General features: G+C 48.8%; 1 protein-coding gene across 12 annotated transcripts in view; it reads left to right on the forward strand.

Moving 5' to 3' along the window:
• Positions 1-17,451, forward strand: part of UBN1 (ubinuclein 1) — a 35,280-nt gene extending 17,829 nt beyond the window's left edge. For 3 of the 12 annotated variants that reach the window (XM_035266851.3, XM_078344550.1, XM_035266850.3), the window contains 12 exons: positions 4,107-4,177; positions 5,461-5,590; positions 5,761-5,879; positions 6,092-6,220; positions 6,403-6,549; positions 7,780-7,830; positions 7,927-7,969; positions 9,093-10,310; positions 11,366-11,670; positions 11,938-12,027; positions 12,758-12,826; positions 15,196-17,451. In XM_035266851.3, the coding sequence (XP_035122742.2) occupies positions 4,107-4,177; positions 5,461-5,590; positions 5,761-5,879; positions 6,092-6,220; positions 6,403-6,549; positions 7,780-7,830; positions 7,927-7,969; positions 9,093-10,310; positions 11,366-11,670; positions 11,938-12,027; positions 12,758-12,826; positions 15,196-15,433 (2,610 nt within the window). In that variant the 3' untranslated portion in view covers positions 15,434-17,451. Of the gene's footprint in view, positions 1-4,106; positions 4,178-5,460; positions 5,591-5,760; positions 5,880-6,091; positions 6,221-6,402; positions 6,550-7,779; positions 7,831-7,926; positions 7,970-9,092; positions 10,311-11,365; positions 11,671-11,937; positions 12,028-12,757; positions 12,827-13,096; positions 13,225-15,195 lie in introns of those variants that run through there. The other 9 variants (XM_078344549.1, XM_009009120.5, XM_002755865.6 and 6 more) reach the window with 7 other exon arrangements.
• Positions 17,452-17,526: the final 75 nt, after the last annotated feature.

Genomic DNA, 17,526 nt, shown 5'->3' on the forward strand with positions numbered 1-17,526 from the left:
ACTCTCTTGAGGTGGTTTGGCAGCTATTCAGCCTCGGGCTATACAAATAACCCAAGTCTATTTTGGTCCTCTTCAGTCAAGCATAACATAGAGACAATACTAAGAGCAGGAATGAAAGAGACCCCATGTCATCTACCCCTCTAGTCTGCTCTCCTATAGAATTAGAACCCCTCATCACAGGAAGTCCAGGGAGAGATGGCTCCAAAGAGAATAAGGTAGGAAAACAAAAAAACAAAAACTTGTTTGATCTTCTTAAAAAAAAAAACAAAACATGCCAGACTTTCTTCTGTTGGTCAGCAAAAACAGATACAGTATTTAAGATTTTGAGCTGGCTGTCAAAAGGCTACAAGTGGCTTTTCTTATAATAAATAAAACAGCTCATTAAAAGGTTGTTGGAACTGTATGAGTCAGCATGTTGGGGTGTTTAACTTCATTTCCTAGTTAACTTAGGATTAATTTACACAACTTCTGGGGTAAGAGTGTCTCTTTTTAGGGGTGAGGGACCTCACTTATTTTTGGAAGACTGTCAGATATATATTCAGTTGATCTTTTAATTAGATTTACTTTAAAACGCCACAGTACACTGTCTTCAGTATATAAAACCAGACCCTTCGAGATACCGTCTATGCAGTTAAAAAGATTTCAGAAAAATATTTTTTTAATGACATAATATTTAAAATAAGATTGCATAAAGATTACATAGAAAACTTCTGAAATATTGTACAAATGGCTATCTAAATAGAAAATTTGGCTAGGCAAGGTGGCTCATGCCTGTAATTGCAGTACTTTGGGAGGCCACGGTGGGAGGATCACTTGAGCCCAGGAGTTTGAGACCAGCATGGGTAAAATAGTGAGAAAAGAAATCTAAAAATTAGCCAGGCGTGGTTGTGTGCTCCTGTAGTCCCAGCTGCTTGGGAGGCTGAGGCTGGAGGATTGTTTGAGCCAAGGAGGTCAAGGCTGCAGTGAGCTATGATCACACCACTGTACTCCAGTCTGGGTGACAGAGTGAGACCATCTCAATAAAATGAGATAAAATTTGATTGGAAATTTAAGCTCTTGATGGGTCTGACAGTGTGGCATTTGAAATACTTGTTACTTAGTTTGAATTAATGTGAGGGTGCTTCTGGATCTTATAACTAGCAGCATAATCTTAAGCAAAAAAAAAAATTATTTTTTTTTCTCAGACTAATATAATTCCAGTACCTTCCAAGTGCCAAGATAGAATTCTGAATGCTTCCAAGAGTGTAAGAAATGGGCATATAGCTGGTTGAAAAGTCATGCCCTTTTTGTCATTATCCTTCTGTTAATTTCTCCCCTCTGGGCTTTACGCTAGTCAAAGGATCTTTAGAAGCTTGAGTTTTGCATATTTTCTTCCAGCTTAGTTTTGGTTATTGATGTTAAGCTTTTCTTCCTCTGGTGTGCCTTCTTACAGGAGTCCTGTTCATTGGTTCATTCATTCACTCAGTCAATGTTTAGTAAATATTATGTGACAGGCAGCTGTGGGAAATATATTGATGTATAAGATTCATTTCTTTTTTTTTTTTTTGAGACGGAGTTTCGCTCTTGTTACCCAGGCTGGAGTGCAATGGTGCGATCTCGGCTCACCGCAACCTCTGCCTCCTGGGTTCAGGCAATTCTCCTGCCTCAGCCTCCCGAGTAGCTGGGATTACAGGCGTGCGCCACCATGCCCAGCTAATTTTTTTGTATTTTGAGTAGAGACGGGGTTTCACCATGTTGACCAGGATGGTCTCAATCTGTTGACCTCGTGATCCACCCGCCTCGGCCTCCCAAAGTGCTGGGATTACAGGCTTGAGCCACCGCGCCCAGCCCTCATTTCTTTTTTTTTAAGACAGGATCTCACTCTTGTCACCCAGGCTGGAGTGCAGTGACATGATCTTGGCTCACTGCAACCTCCGTGCCCAGGGCTCAAGTGATCCTCCCATCTCAGCCTCCAGAGTAGCTGGGACCACAGGCGTGCACCACCATGTCCAGCTTTTTTTTTCGTTTGTATTTTTAGTAGAGACAGGGTCTTGCCATGTTGCCCAGGCTGTTCTCAACCTCTGAGCTCAGGTGATCTGCCCACCTGTGCCTCCTAAAGTGTTAGGATTACAGGTGTGAGCCACCGCTCCCGGCCAAGGTTCCATTGTTATCTTCCATGAGCTGGTTACATAAAAGGACTGATAGATAGGCAGACAGTGGACTGTAGGACAGAGCAGAATGAAGTAAGCTCTGTGATGTCTAGACGGCTATAAATAGCCTCTTAAAAGAGAGGCGCTGACGGGAGCATATAGGAAGTGGACTGGAGGCAACAGACTTGGCCAGCCTCCTGGGGAAGATGCCTAAGAGACGGCAGGGAGCAGAGCTGAAGATGGGCCACTTGGTGGATGGCTGGGCCAGACTGTGGAGGACCCCGAATGCCATGTGAAGGAGTTTCGGTTTGAGTCTAGGCTTGGGAAGAGCTGCTGAAGGGTTCTGAAGAAAGGAGTGGACGGTCTTAAGGTTGGAGTGATTATGAGAAGTGGGGAGCACAGGCAGAAGAGCAGAAGCTAGTAGGTCTGGTGTAAGATGAGTTTGCAAACCAGAAGGTCATCCATCCTCAGAAGGGCAGTTGACCCTTAACAGCACAGGGTTGGACTGCGTGCGTGCACATACACGCAGTTTTTCTAACCAAAAGCAGGCTGATTCGAGGCATGCTAAAACTGGGTATAGATGGTCAACTTTTTGTATAGGCAGGTTCCTCAGGGCTGACTTTGCACTTGGATTTTGGTATATGCGGGGGTCCTATAACCAATACCCGGCGTTGACTGTAATTGGAAATTACTCAGAGGTAATTGGAAATTCTGGTCCAGAGCTTAGATGAGAGGGTTTAGGGCTTAGTTTAGATTTGAGGGTATAGTTGTCTGTGTTATTTTGAAGCCCTGAGGGGGAAGAAGGTATTGGGAGAAGTGGGTTCTATTGAGAATCCTGGGGTCCACTTATGGAAAGGAGCTGGTGGAGGAGGCAGATGAAGTTTGAATGGTTGGAAGGGACCCCAGAGGATGCAGTGAGAGGAGATGAGTTGGGGAGATGATGGTGGAGGGGTTAGCAGTGTCTGCAGTTTCAGACGGGTTGATCCCTTCGTTCTAGATAGTCACCTTATCACCCTTGTTTGCTGTCATTATTATATCTCGTCTGATTTCAGAAATCTTATTTCACCCAAAGCCTTCAAACCAGCAGCTCTTGGGTTTAGATGAGTGGTTCCCAGCCCTCTTTTCACATCAGTGTCAGCCCGGTTGCTTTGAAAGAGTACTTGAGCCACTTTTAGAGAGTGCACATTTCTGAGTCTTCTTTCCAGAGATTATGATTTGAGTGGCCTGAGTTGGTCCAAGCTGCCCAGGAATTTCGGTATGCAACAAGTGTGAGAACCCCTACTGCAAACTTCTGCAGGGTCTGCTGTTTTGTCTTCTCTCAGTGTTTTGGCTGCTTGCCATGGTTGCTTCAGGAGTCTCTGAGCTTGCCATCCAGGGTGTGTGTTAACTGCGTTATTTGGGAAGGTAAACTAAGGCCGTTCCGAAATTCCTATAACCTTGTGTTAATTAGGTGGTATGCTGGGTTAGTTACACACACAGGGTCTGGATGAGAGAGAGCTTGTTGTATACCGTAAGTAGATTAGGAATTTTCAAAGAGTGTTAATGTCCTTAAGTGCCAGAGGAGATTATTATTATTTTGTAGATAAAAGGCCTTTAAATCCTATAGGCTGTTGGAAGTTTTGATTCTTTAGTACTGTAGATACATGGAAATCCCAACTAATGGTGTAGTTGATAGCATATGGACACCGATTAGTTGGCCGTATTGGCCTCCGACAAAGTGCATCATAATTGCTTTGACTCTGTGATTTTCTTTTCTGTGACTGTTTTAAGTCCTGAGGAGAACTAGCAGCCCACAGATGCTGCAGCATCGTTTGAAGAGAGCATATTGATGACAGGCGAAGTTAACCCGGGACTAGGGTGGAGTTGAAAGGTGGCAGTGTGATTGTTTATGGAGCGATGACTCCTGTGCCTGTGGGTGAGCTTGAGGGACATGTGGGGAAAGTGCACTAACGGCTGTTACTGTCTGCTGTGCACCAGGCTGCCAGAGCTGCTGAGGGGGAGAGCAGACAGAAGTTCTTCACCCAGGATATTAATGGAATCCTATTAGAGTGAGTATCTTCTGTCTGTCTGTCTGTCTGTTTCTGCTATTACTGCGCTTGGGGTGAGCCAGCCAGGGGAGAATGGGAGTACAATTGAACTGCGTAAAAGTGACCACGAATGAGATTAACATAAAAAAAAGAAACACAACAGGGACACCAAGTACTTGTCTCCAGAAGCCATAGACCTTCTTGATCTTGGGCAGCAGGCATTAATAGCATATGATAATCATGGCCTGTTAGAAGAGCATTTCTTGGCAGTACAAGATGAGGGGAGAGAGAGAAGGTGTTGCTTTCCTGTCTCTCAGAATTGTGAAGAATGAGAGAGCGCCTGGTGGCCTCAGGGACGTGCTCTGCCTCAGGTGTTGCCTGGCGTCCCTGGCCGGTCCCCTCTCGCTCATACTCCTGATCCTAGTGCCACGTGCATCATCCTGTAACGCCGTTCCCATACTCCTGAGCCTCTGAGACACCACACTGTATGAATTGGGCTAAAAAGCAGAAGAGCAAAGGTCTATAAATCCAGACTGAGAAAAGCAAATGCTTGTGGCCTGGCCTGCAGTGTTGCAGCTTTTCTCCTGGTTGCAGTTTGTGGCAGGAGAAGCTTGTGCTCAACAGCTGAGGAGGTTGTGTATGTAAGACGAGTTGTCAGTATGTGGGTGTGTTTTAGCAAATGGCCTTTCCTGGCCAGGACCTGGATCGGCCTCTTGGGTCAGGAAGTGTAGGCTGCAGAGAATACCTGAGCATTGGCTTCGATAAGAGGGTTGTGTAAACAAGGAACCTGCTTGAGTGTGCAAAATATGGACAGCTCAAGGCATTGAAGAGAATTTTTTTTTTTTTTTTTTTTGCTTATTTAGATGGAGAAACTGGAGGGGTGGGGCTTTCCCTAACATAATGGTTGCTAGAACTGGGAACTAGGGGGTAAAATAAAGAAATGCTGCTGGGAAGTGTTTCCTGTCAGCCCCAAGTAACTCATGACTTTCTACTTTGAAAGCTTTATGTTTTCTCTATGAAATTTAGTGCTTCAGAGCTTGTTCTTCTGGGCTCTGTTTTCCTGATCTTGTTTTTGACCTGAGCCTTGACCCACATTACTTAGCTGTGTTCATCAGGTTGGGAGTTGTTCTTGTTTGTTGATTGCTGAAGATCTGTTTCTGTGGGCCCTCAGTTACATTGTGTGACCTACAAGACAGGATCTGACCTGCCTTTGGCTGCTAACTTTCCTCTGCACATACGGGGAGCCGATGAAGACGGGAGTTGCAGCGAGCTGCAGCCAGTGGTGACTGTGTTCTCTTCTTCAGCATAGAGGCGCAGACTCGGGAGTTGTGCAGTCAGGTCCGCTCTGGGGTGTATGCCTATCTCTCATCGTTCCTGCCCTGCAGCAAGGATGCCCTGCTCAAGCGTGCTCGGAAACTTCACCTCTATGAACAGGTGGGTGACTGATGTGAAGCCCTTTAGCTGTGGGGCCTGGTGGGGGGTGACTGAATCTTCATCGATGCCACATCTGCTGCCCCACTGCCTCCTTGTGATCACCCCGTCTTGCATCCCAAGTGTAAGGGCCATGTGTAAACCTACCTTGAATTGTGTCATGCCCTCCGCAGGGGGGGCGTCTGAAGGAGCCTCTCCAGAAGCTGAAGGAAGCCATTGGCAGGGCAATGCCGGAACAGATGGCCAAGTACCAGGATGAATGCCAGGCACACACGCAGGCAAAGGTCGCCAAGTAAGTGTGTCCTGGCACTTTGGTGGCGTGACCCTCCCATCTTGCCTCTTGCCCTCCTGTTTCTCAGTATGTACTGCCGTTTCCAAAGGAGCCTCTTAGCTCTTCTTTGCCCTTTTCTCATTCTCCGTGAAGTCCCAGTTGTGCAGAGGGTGAGGGGAGAGGTGGTGGGCAGGAGCACCTTGGGGCCCCATGTAGTTCCGTTCACCCCATAGGATGCTGGAAGAGGAGAAAGACAAGGAGCAGAGGGACCGGATTTGTTCAGATGACGAAGAAGATGAAGAAAAGGCGGGCAGGAGGATAATGGGACCCCGGAAGAAGTTCCAGTGGAATGATGAGATCAGGTGTGCCCGCATTGGGACTTGGCCTCTCTGGAGGGTTGGTGGGGCAGTGTCTGAGCATGTCCCCTATTGCTGACAAAGGTTAGGCTCGTTTGCTTTCATCAGGGCTGCTGAAAGCACATGATTGGAACCTTGAAGAAACATCTGGAGTAGTTTGGGGTTTATGATTTCTGCCTCCTTCTCAGGGAGCTGCTGTGCCAGGTGGTGAAGATCAAACTGGAGAGCCACGACCTGGAGAGGAACAACAAAGCCCAGGCTTGGGAGGACTGCGTGAAGGCCTTTCTGGACTCGGAAGTCAAGCCCCTCTGGCCCAAAGGCTGGATGCAGGCCAGGTGAGGGCTGTGTGCTGAGATCGGGCATCTGTGCAGTCAAGACATGTTTGAATGCTGCTTTTGTGCCAGGCCAGCAGGATCCCTGCCTGCAGGGAGTCACTGTCTAGTTGCCTCAACTCTGATCTCACCTGAGTAACTGGGGGACATGCAGTTAGCTGGGAAAGGGTCTTCTGGGTTCTCCCTGGAGGAAGGGAAGTTGCCTGTGGGGTTTTGTCTTTGTTATTTCTTGTCCCACTTCAGTTGAGGTTTGGCCTCTCATCTCAGTAGCACTTTCCTGTTTTAACATACGGGCTCCCGTGAGCATTTGAGAGGTGGGTTCTTCTTGGGTCTTTCTTGATGTTCTGAAGAAGTCTCATTTGCAAGGTAGCAGGGATGCTTCCTTATTGGAAGTAAATGCCAGGTTTCTATCTCAGAGGCTACCTTGTATGAAGTTGCTTCCTGTGAATGAAGTACTTCTGTCATACATGGGACAGAGAAAGTTATCTGGAGTGATTTTCTGGATTGGGCCCAAATCATCCGTTGTGCTGACAGATCTTTGAACCTTTGAAATCGCTATCCTCTCCACATAGGCTGAACTCAGATAAAGAAAATTTTTGTTAAGTTTTTCAGGACAAAGACATGCTGGGTCACTCCATGTTTTATGCTTGGAAGGGAAGGCATAGGCAGTAAGGAAAGTGCTTGACCTTTAGGGAAGCATCACCATGGGAGGTTTGGGGCAGAGCCGTACACTTTCTTGGTAAAAACCAGACTCAGCCTTTGGGCAGCCAATGTGGCCCATTGTGATCCTCTTACCAGGAATGTGGCTCGCCAATTGATTGACCTTTTTTTGTGGAGGGGGTGGTCAAAGTCTTGCTCTGTTGCGCAGACTGGAGTACAGTGGTACGATCTCAGCTCACTGCAACCTCTGCCTCCCGGGTTCAAGCGCTCTCCTGCCTCAACCTGCTCAGTAGCTGGGACTACAGGCGTCACCATACCTGGCTACTTTTTATATTTTTAGTAGAGATGGAGTTTCAGTATATTGGCCAGGCTGGTCTCGAACTCCTGACCTTAGGTGATCCACCTGCCTTAGCCTCCCAAAGTGCTGGGATTACAGACATGAGCCACCATGCCCAGCTGATTGACATTTAATGAGGGATAGCCACTGAATTCCAGGAACACTGGCAAAGCTCTGGAAGCAGAGTCCCAGCTTTCTAGGGCATGTACAGATGCCCAGTGTTCTGTGTCTTTCAGGACTCTGTTCAAGGAGAGCAGACGAGGCCATGGGCACCTGACTTCAATACTGTGAGTATCTTGGTGTTTTCACGTCTCGGGGTAAATGTTGTTTTGGTCTCCTATGGATATCCTTTAAACCTTTTCTGTGCTCTTTCCTTTGAACAGAGCCAAGAAGAAAGTTATGGCCCCTTCTAAAATCAAGGTGAAGGTGAGTCATCCTGCTCAGATCATGGGTCGGCTATGCTCATCTCCCTGCAACTGTGCTCTGGAAATCTCTCAAGTGTCTGTGGAAGCTCATTGAGCTTTGTTGGTCTGGGGACAGCTATTCAGGATGGCATTCTTACAGTCCACCAGGACAGAGACCGGAGCCACTTAACCCCCCCTCTAGCCTTGGTTCTCCAAACAGTATGCAGCTGGCCCAGTTCCTGGGGTTCTTGCGGGATTAAATGGGATCTTCTTGGCAGCCCTCTGAGGAGTCAAGAGCTCCTGCAGGTGTGAATGTATTATTACACTGTGATGATCTTTGTATGGAAAGAAATATACTCTAGCCAAGTGCAGTTTAGCTTGGAGCCACAGCAGAAAGGAAAGGTGACTTTGTTGAGTTACCAGGCAGAAATGGAGGGCAGTGCAGTGGCTGAAGAACAGACACTTAGATGTTGTAGAAACCTTTCAGTGTAGTAAAAATTGCTGTTTATCAACATTTTTGCCAGTTCTTAGTGTGGTGTCCTTAGCTATCCCTAAGCAGACCATGAGAATGAGATGTGCAGGTCATTTACTCCTGAGTATGTGTTGAGCTTTCACAGTGTCTCAGACACTGTATTAAGCACCAGGGCTGCAGGAGTGAAGGATTAGACCCAGCTCCTTTTCCCATAAAAAAAAGCCCTCTTCTTTGAATCCATTCTTAGGAGATAGGTGCTGGGAAAGATCCGGGAGGAAAACAGAGCTGCTGTCGGGCAGTTCTTACGCCGTGCCTTGGTCTGATTGCAGCTAGGAGCACGCCGAGACAGCGGGAATGCCAGTAGGCAGAGTGTCTCTTCATGAGAGTCTTGCACTTTTCAAAACAAAAAAATTTCTCTTGGTGGTGTATTTGTTCTTAGTAACGACGTATGCCAGGGTAAACCCGGCTCTGGCCACCCAGATACCAGGGGGTGTTGAAGTCATGGCATCTAAAGTCAAGGTGGGCGTAGCCTCTGCTCTCCCACCACTTGTTTGTAAGTATACAGGAAGTCCCAGTTTTTTGCGACTTGAGTTCACATGTTTGTTTCCTCACAACAGGCCAGTGTTGGCATCTTTGAACCTTTCTAAACACCAACATTTCTGTTTTCCTTTAGGAATCGTCTGTGAAGCCTGATAAAAAGGTTTCTGTCCCATCAGGACAGATTGGCGGCCCCATTGCTTTGCCCTCAGATCACCAGACAGGAAGCCTGAGCACTGGGGCCTCAAGTAGGGAGCTCCCATCCCAGGCATCGGGTGGCCTTGCTAACCCTTCTTCTGTCACCCTGGAGGACTCGTTGGATGAAGACTTGATCCGTAATCCAGCCTCCTCTGTGGAAGCCGTGTCCAAGGAATTGGCTGCATTGAATAGCAGAGCAGCTGGGAACTCTGAATTCACACTGCCTGTACCCTCAAAAGCACCTGCAGAAAAGGTTGGAGGTGTTTTATGTACAGAGGAAAAAAGGAACTTTGCAAAGCCTAACCCTTCTGCTCTACCACCAGCTAGCTCTCTGCAGTCACCCCTCAATTTTCTGGCAGAACAGGCTCTGGCACTGGGACAGTCCTCTCAGGAGAAAAAACCAGAGAGTTCTGGCTACAAAGAGCTGTCCTGCCAGGCTTCCCTCAATAAGGGCTTGCCAGAAGTACACCAGTCCAAAGCAAAGCACCACAGCTTGCCACGGACGTCTCATGGTCCCCAGGGGGCAGTTCCCTTGCCCGGCCCCCAGGTAAAAGTCTTTCATGCCGGCACTCAGCAGCAGAAAAACTTCACACCCCAATCTCCATTTGCCAATAAGCTCCAAGGCCCAAAGGCTTCTCCCCCACAGTGTCATCGTTCCCTCCTGCAGCTAGTGAAGACAGCGGCCAAAGGCCAGGGTTTCCATCCCTCCGCACCAGCCACCTCAGGAGGCCTGCCAGCCTCCAGCAGCAGCTCTCATAAGACCCCAGCCTCGTCCTCTTCTGCCCTGAGCCATCCAGCAAAGCCACATTCAGCCAGCTCTGCAGGCTCATCTTACAAGAATAATCCCTTTGCCAGCTCTGTCTCCAAACATGGGGTTTCCTCTGGCAGCTCTTCGTCAGGAGGAACACCGGTCCAGGGTTCTGCTTCTGGGAACCTGCTCCCTGGCATACAGCCTCCCTCCGTGGGACAGGCCACCAGCCGACCCGTCCCAAGCTCAACAGGGAAAAAGATGCCTGTTTCCCAGAAGTTGACCCTGGTAGCCCCTCCAGGTGGTCCAAACGGAGATTCCGGTGGTGGGACCCAGGGAGTGGCAAAGTTGCTGACCTCGTCCGTAAAGCCCCCTGCAGTTAGTGTGACATCGTCTACCTCCTTGCCAGTGAGTATCCGGCATAGCAGCCTGCCCTGCCCCACTTGCAGGGGCCTTGGGGGATGAGGTTCTTGCCTTGCCCCTGGTGCAGTGTGAGATCTGAAACCACAGGTCGGGTAGGAACAGTGGGCCCAGATGGAGGATGGGAGACTCGGCTTCCTGCTCTCAGGCATTTGCTTTTCTGGTGCTTCCATCCTGGAGGCCGAGGATGGCCTAAACCTTCTTCTGAGGAGGGTGAAGGGAGCGAAAGGACGGCCAGCATCATGCCTTTCAGAGGCTAGGTCTGTGTGTGGCACAGAATGAGCCACAGCACTTGCCTTCTGTGACCCCTTGCCTCTCCATCTCTGCAAACAAGCAGGGGCGGAAGTGCTGTCCCCCTGTTAGTTTGTAGTCACGTGGAGGTGTTCATGGCCCAGGAATAGCAGTACCCTCTAAGAGTTATTCTGCTGGTTTTAGAAGGACTGAGTCCAATAATTAATGCATCCTGCTTATGTGTAATTACAGCAGGTTCAGGAAGAGGGCATTTTTTTTCTATTTGTAATTTATAAATTATGTGGTTGAAAAGACAAAACCATAGAAAGGTCTGTTGGAGGTCTCACTTCCCTCTTCCCTGCATCCACCACCCCTATCAGGTAACTATGCTCCTTAGTGTCTGGTTTATTTTCCTCTTTCTTTTTAAATGAAAGATTAATAAATACATATAGATGTATGTATGTATGTCTGTATGTAAATATATTTTATTTACACATGTATAAATATACCTGAACATTTGTAGATATCTGACAATATTTTTCCCTTCACCAAGGAGACATATTTGTTCATTTTTTTGAGACAGAGTCTGGCTTTGTCTCCTAGGCTGGACTGCAGTGGTGCGATCACAGCTCACTGCAAACTCTGTAGGAGATGTATTTAAGATCCTGCTTTTTAAAAAATTTGGTTCCCTGGAATCCATTCCATGTTTGCTTATAAAGACTGTCCTGGGACCTGTCTTTAGGGCTGAGGGTCAGAGGGTGCCTCCCAAGGCCATCTGACCTGCATTTGTGTGTCCTCCTTTGTGCTCCCAGGTTTGGTGTGAGTCAGCTGGGAACAGGACTGGAGTTCTTACTGCTTGCTGTGTTTCTTCCTTAGAAAGGAGCGGGTGGGACTCTGCTGCTGGCCAGCTCCTCTTTGATGCCTTCACCCTACAAGTCCAGCAGCCCAAAGCTGTCTGGGCCCATGAGCTCGAACTCCCTGGGAATTATAACCCCCGTCCCGATTCCTGTCCACGTGCTCTCCTTCAGCACCGACTCCTCTGCCAAAGCAGGGGTCTCCAAGGATGCCATCGTCACAGGCCCTGCCCCCGGGCCCTTCCACCATGGCCTTGGCCACAGTAAGTGCTTCTTTGCTGCCTCTCGTTGCTTGGAAACCTCTAGGCTGTCTAGGCTCCTGCTGTTGTGTACTCTGGTTCCTGTGTTTGAGTCTGGTGTGCAACTGTGGGGAACATCTCGGGGAACAGTGCCGAGGCCCTGCCCTTTTGGGTGTGGTGCCCAGATTGGCCTGGTAGGTTGTCGGGGGCTCTTGGCTGCTGGAGCTGCTTTTCTGTTCCTGTCTTCAATGTGTGTGTTTTGTTCTTTTCTCCCCTCCTGTTTTCTCTCAGGTCTTCTGGCTGGCTTGCACTCCAGCCCACCCCATGCAGCGCCTCTCCCACACGCTGCTGTGCCCACCCATATCCCGCAGAGTCTGCCAGGTAATCGCCCGATGATCAGTGTGCCACGCGCACTGTGTTCCTTCGCCCTCTCTGCCCTTAGGTGCTGTGCCACTGCCAAGGGTCTTGGTGTCTTTGCCTTGTCGCTGTTGTTTTGGTTTGTCCTTTGAGGCTGTGCTTTGTTAGTACTTAAGGTAACACATGCTTCTCTTGAGGTTTCCTCTGGTCCCCCCTTGGAGCTGCCGCTGGGTCAGCCTCAGCCTGTGTGATCACGGGGAAAGTTGCGGGGGGAGAGCTTTGTGTGCAGCGGAGGAGCTCCTAACCCTCAGCTCAGTTTTTTTCTCTTCAGTTATTAAAAGGTTAATGGTCCGGGTGCGGTGGCTCACAACTGTAATCCCAGCGCTTTGGGAGGCCGAGGCGGGTGGATCACAAGGTCAGGAGATCGAGACCATCCTGGCCGACGTGGTGAAACCCCCGTCTCTACTAAAATATAAAAAACTAGCCGAGTGTGGTGGCACATGCCTGTAATCCCAGCTACTCGGGAGGCAGGGGAATTGCTTGAACCCGGGAGGCGGAGGTTGCAGTGAGCTGAGATTGTGCCACTGCACTCCAGCCTGGTGACAGAGCAACACTCCATCTCCCCCAAAAAAATGTAATGGTGCATCTTCTCCAAGGGCTAATTAGGTACAACAAGGCCTTGAAATGCAAGCTGCTCCACTTTCCAGATACGATTGCTTAACAGAAGGCTCTCTAAACTTTGTTTCCATTAAAGGGAAAATCCAAGTAGCAGCCAGAGGCCACAGTGCAGGACTTTGAGAGGAGCAGCTTTAAATCTGTCCAGGTATAAAAACTCCATCAAAACAGATGTGGGAGCACACCACACAGGTGGCCAGTGCTCCCTGTAGAACAGCGCCTTCTGAAATAGGGAGTCTGTAAAAGCCCCAGGCTTGAGGCTGGTTTGGTCGCACCGAGAAGAGGGCTGGCACCTTTGCACTGGGTGTATCTGTCTCACTCTGTCCTGAGTTCTCGATTCTTGGGTATGCCTCTTAGACTTCTGGTCTGGGAAGTCTCATGGTATCTTGGCTTTGACCTAGTGTTCTTCCTGCTGTAGACCAGCTTCAGACATGACCAGGGTGCTGCTTGAATAAGGGGAGCCACTCTTACGGAAGCCAGCTGAGATAACCCTGGTGAACTGGTGCCAGGTGGGAGTAAGGACCCCCTGTGCTGCACGTCTCTCAGGTTAATGTCTGCTTCATGATGTGCTGTGGGTCCCTGGCACCGTGGCATTTATAGTGAATACAACAGGCCATATGGGGCAAGAGTGGATTTGTAAATCTCCACGATGGAAATTTTGCTTCTTTGAGGGGCTAAGCCTACAACACTCGTGACTCCTTTCCTTGGGAGGAGCAGTAAAATGCGGTGACTTCTTCTACAAACCAGAGGCTGCAGAGCCACGTCGGTGAGAGCAGGGGTCTTTTCAGTGTCAGGCTGCTCTGCCTCTGCTTGCCCCCAGGAACATCTCTCTCAGAAAAGCAGAGTGATTGGGGCTGGCTGCAGTGGCTTGCACCTGTAAACCCAGCACTTCGGGAGGCCAAGGCAGGAGAATTGCCTGAGTCCAGGAGTTCCAGACCAGCCTGGGCAACATGACAAGACCACATTTCTACATTAAAAGAAGAAAATTAGCCGGGTGTGGTGGCATGTGCCTGTAGTCCCAGCTCCTCAGGAGGCTGAAGCAGAAGGATCACTTGAGCCCAGGAGGTCGAGGCTGCAGCAAACCGTGGTCATGCTACTGTACTCTGGCCTGGGCAAGAGTGAGACCCTGTCTCAAAAAAAAAAAAAAAAAAAGATTGCTTTCTGCTGTTTCCATTTTTCCTCTGGGTATGGAAAAAGCTATCAGAATAGGAAGAATAAGTGCTAGTGTTCTGTACCACTGTAGGGTGACTGTGGTTAACAGTAGTGTGTAGTTTCAAATAGCTGGGAAGAGGATACTGAATGTCCCCAACACAAAGAGATGATACATGTTTGAGATGATGGATATGCTATTTATCCTAATCTGATCACTACAAATTGCGGGTGTCATAACATCACTATGTACCCCATAAAATACGTACTATTATGTGTCAGTTTGTAAAACTTTTTGAGGGTATCAGAGGCTGGACATGATGGCATTGGGAGGCAGGAGGATCATTTGAACCCAGAAATTAGAGGGTATAGTAGCTGTGGTCACGCCTGTGAATAGCTGCTGTACTCCAACCTGGGCAACATAGTGAGACCTCATCTCTTAAGAAAAAATTTTCAGCTGGGTATGTTGGCTTACACCTGTAATCCCAGCACTTTGGGAGGCCAGGGCGGGTGGATCATCTGAGGTCAGGAGTTTGAGACCACCAGCCTGACCAACATGGAGAAACCCCATTTCTACTGAAAATACAAAATTAGCCAGGCGGGGTGGTGCATGCCTGTAATTCCAGCTACTTGGGTGGCTGAGGCAGGAGAATTGCTTGAACCTGGGAGGTGGAGCTTGTGAGCAGAGATCTTGCCTTTGCACTCCAGCCTGGGCAACAAGAGCAAAATTCTGTCCCCCGACCCCAACATTTTTTTTACATCAATTTAAAAGTTCGGAGGGGAAAAATGGCAATCAGAAAAGCAACTATGCCAAAACAGGGTTATCCAAGTGAGCTGCTCTCACTGCCTTAGATGTACTTCAGCATATAGGAGGACACGAGATGGGAGTGAGAAGGTATTTGCGCGTTTCAGCTGTGTGACTTCTGTCTGCATTGCTTTCCTTTCCTCTGTGGACCGAGAATGCTAGTGCCTTTAAAATTGTCTTTATAGGACCTGTGTCTTTTGATGGTAAGAGAATGAATGATCATTGCTGCTTTGAGTTCTGTGTGATTGTCAGTGTCAGACTTCACCTTGGGATGGCAATTGTAGCCTGAGATGAAGTAATCCAAGTTGCATAGCACAGTCGCTATTCTGGGATTACTGTGCTGAATGGCCACTGACCCTCACAGTGCTAGTGTGCTTGCAGGCTGTGGCCAGGAGCAGTGGACACGGCTAACCACTGGCTGATGTCTCATGGTGAGCCCTGGAACACTCAGTATTTGGGGACTTCTGCTATTTAGGTGGTCTCCTTGAAGTTTGGTTACCACTGCCTTAAGGGAATCAGAGAACCTAAAAACTTGTGTTCTGATTTTTCTTACTCTTTTCCAGGTGCTTCTCAGCTTCATGGGAAAGGGCCTGCTGTACCACGGAAATTATGACCGCTTCAGAGGCAAGGCTTGCCACTTGGGACTGGGTGGAATCAGAATATGCAGGTCTCCCAGGATGGACACTCACTGCGCCCTTTCTGCTGCTTGGTGTTCTTCTGGAGGAGCGTGAGTTCTCAGTGGAGCGCTTCTTGGCACTTCTGACATGCCTCCCATGGAGGGAGCTGTCCCCTTGCTGCTGAGGAGGCGCATAGTTCCCCATGCTCTGCGCCTTGCGGCTCTGTTGCTGGACGGTGTTGGAGGGGCAGCTCTAGGCTGGGGCGTGTGTTGGGCTGTGCAGGAGGCACGGTGTTTACAGGCTCTGGTGGCAGAGCAGTTGGCACATCTGCGTGTGATTCTGCCTGACCCCCTGGCATCTGGTCAGAGTACCTTAGAGCGTCCCACTGCCCAGGGGCTCATTTTGGCCACAGTAAGCTCCCTGGATGGTCACAGTGCCGTTCCATCTCCAGGCTGTGTACTCAAGAGGACAAAACCCAGGCCAGAGCCACAGCTGGGAGACCTATGTTGTCCCTGCAAAATACTAAGAACACCGAAGGTGTGCTCACTGTGGGGGCCAGTTTCTCCTCGGAACATGACAATGAAGCTCTTTTAGAGAAAAGATCTTTGTAGATTCAACAATTGTGATAGGATTTTTACAGACACCTATTTTGGGCTCAGTTTTCATCATTACCATTAAATGCATTGGATAGAAGGGGACTGTTCTTCACACATCATATTATAGGAAGTCATAATTCCAGTGCCTTTATGGTGGAGCAGAATTTGACAACACATGTCCATTCAGCCCTGAGTGTATCTGAGATGACCTTTTTAAAGATCTGTCTGTATTCAAGACATAGCCAGTTTTATTTAATTGAGTTTTTTACACTTGGACATCATTATCTGTGCCGTCCTGACTAGAAGGCTGTCTGGACCCCCAAATGCCAAGTCCCAGTGTAGCCAGGGCTCCCATTTTCCACAGTTCATGCAGTTGGACTGCAGAGCCCAAAGCCCTTCGTCTCTCTGAAGGCCAAGGATACCAGGGGTCCCAAGTCACAGATAGACATTCCAGTTTGTTGTCTTAGGAATCAGATCTAGGTAGATCTGCAGAAACAGGCCTCTGTGAAGTGTCTGCCAGGCAGAGATAGGCCTGGAAGTCCTGGGGCTCTCCAGTCAGTGGGGTTACGTGTCGACCTAAGGGTGCTGTGCAGAAGAGCTTGGAGAGTAGATCAGAGACTAGAACAGTTACTGCAGAGCTCCTTAGTCACCACTCAACCAGTGGCTGTTTCACAAGGGTTTGAGGGCACTTGCCTGTCCTGTGAGGTGTGTGCCACAATGTGAGTCCGAACTGATTGCTCCAGGTAGGTGATCTCAGGCACATTGAGAGTATACAGCATCCTCAGCACATACTGTGGGAAAACAGACCGCTCTTGGCCTCTGATTCCCAGGGTACAGTGCTCAGTAACTCATCCTTCATGCAGAGGTTTGCTGTCTTCACGGTTTCCCAAGGAGCAAGACCTCTGTCCACCCTTTGGCCCGGCCTCTGCTCTGACTCTTTTTTTACATAAGAACCGATAGGTGTTTCACATTGGGCTAAGTGGATTCCTTATCCCTTTGTTATATATATTTTTTGCAACTTGGATTTCCAGTTTGTTTACAGAGTAGTCTTAGGTAGTAGCAAAAGAGCCAAAGAAGAGATTTGTATTGCTGAGCTCAAAGCCAAGCAGAGGCCGGCAGTGAAGGCTGAGCAGGGACTCTCCAGGCTTCTCTGCCCACGAACACCCGGGTCCCAGCCCCTCCTTCCTTTCCCTTTGGTGCTCCCTCCTCCCCACGTACCATTGCGCGCGCAGCTGGAGCAGAATTACCCTCATTTTTAGGAATCTAGTGACGCCTCTTGCCTCAGGGAAATGTTTCTTTGATGGGGAGTTTGAGATTTCTTTTTCTTGTTTATGCTTTATTTGTGGTAATGAAAGAGCGAATGACTGAACAGCCATGGCAGGGCAGATCCATAGGCGAAGCCGCGGCAGAGCGGCCTCGGGGTCTGGGGGCTGCAGCGGTTTCCTTGGCGCAGCAAGCGTCTCTGAGCACTTACCAGGCGTGGCCGTTTCTTAGGTGTGAGAGGGGCTGTGGCTTTTGTGCAGCGACTATGTTGGTGTTAGGGGTGGTGTGGAGATTGTTAATCTTGTATAAAGCGATTCAATAAATTGTTTCAAGGTTTCCAAAACATTTTTTTACTCTTTTCTTTCTACCCTGTGCAAGTGGTGCTTCTGTAGGAGCTGGTATGTATGGAATATCCATT

The sequence above is a fragment of the Callithrix jacchus genome, chromosome 12 (assembly GCF_049354715.1).
Source record: "Callithrix jacchus isolate 240 chromosome 12, calJac240_pri, whole genome shotgun sequence".
Lineage (NCBI taxonomy): Eukaryota > Metazoa > Chordata > Mammalia > Primates > Cebidae > Callithrix > Callithrix jacchus.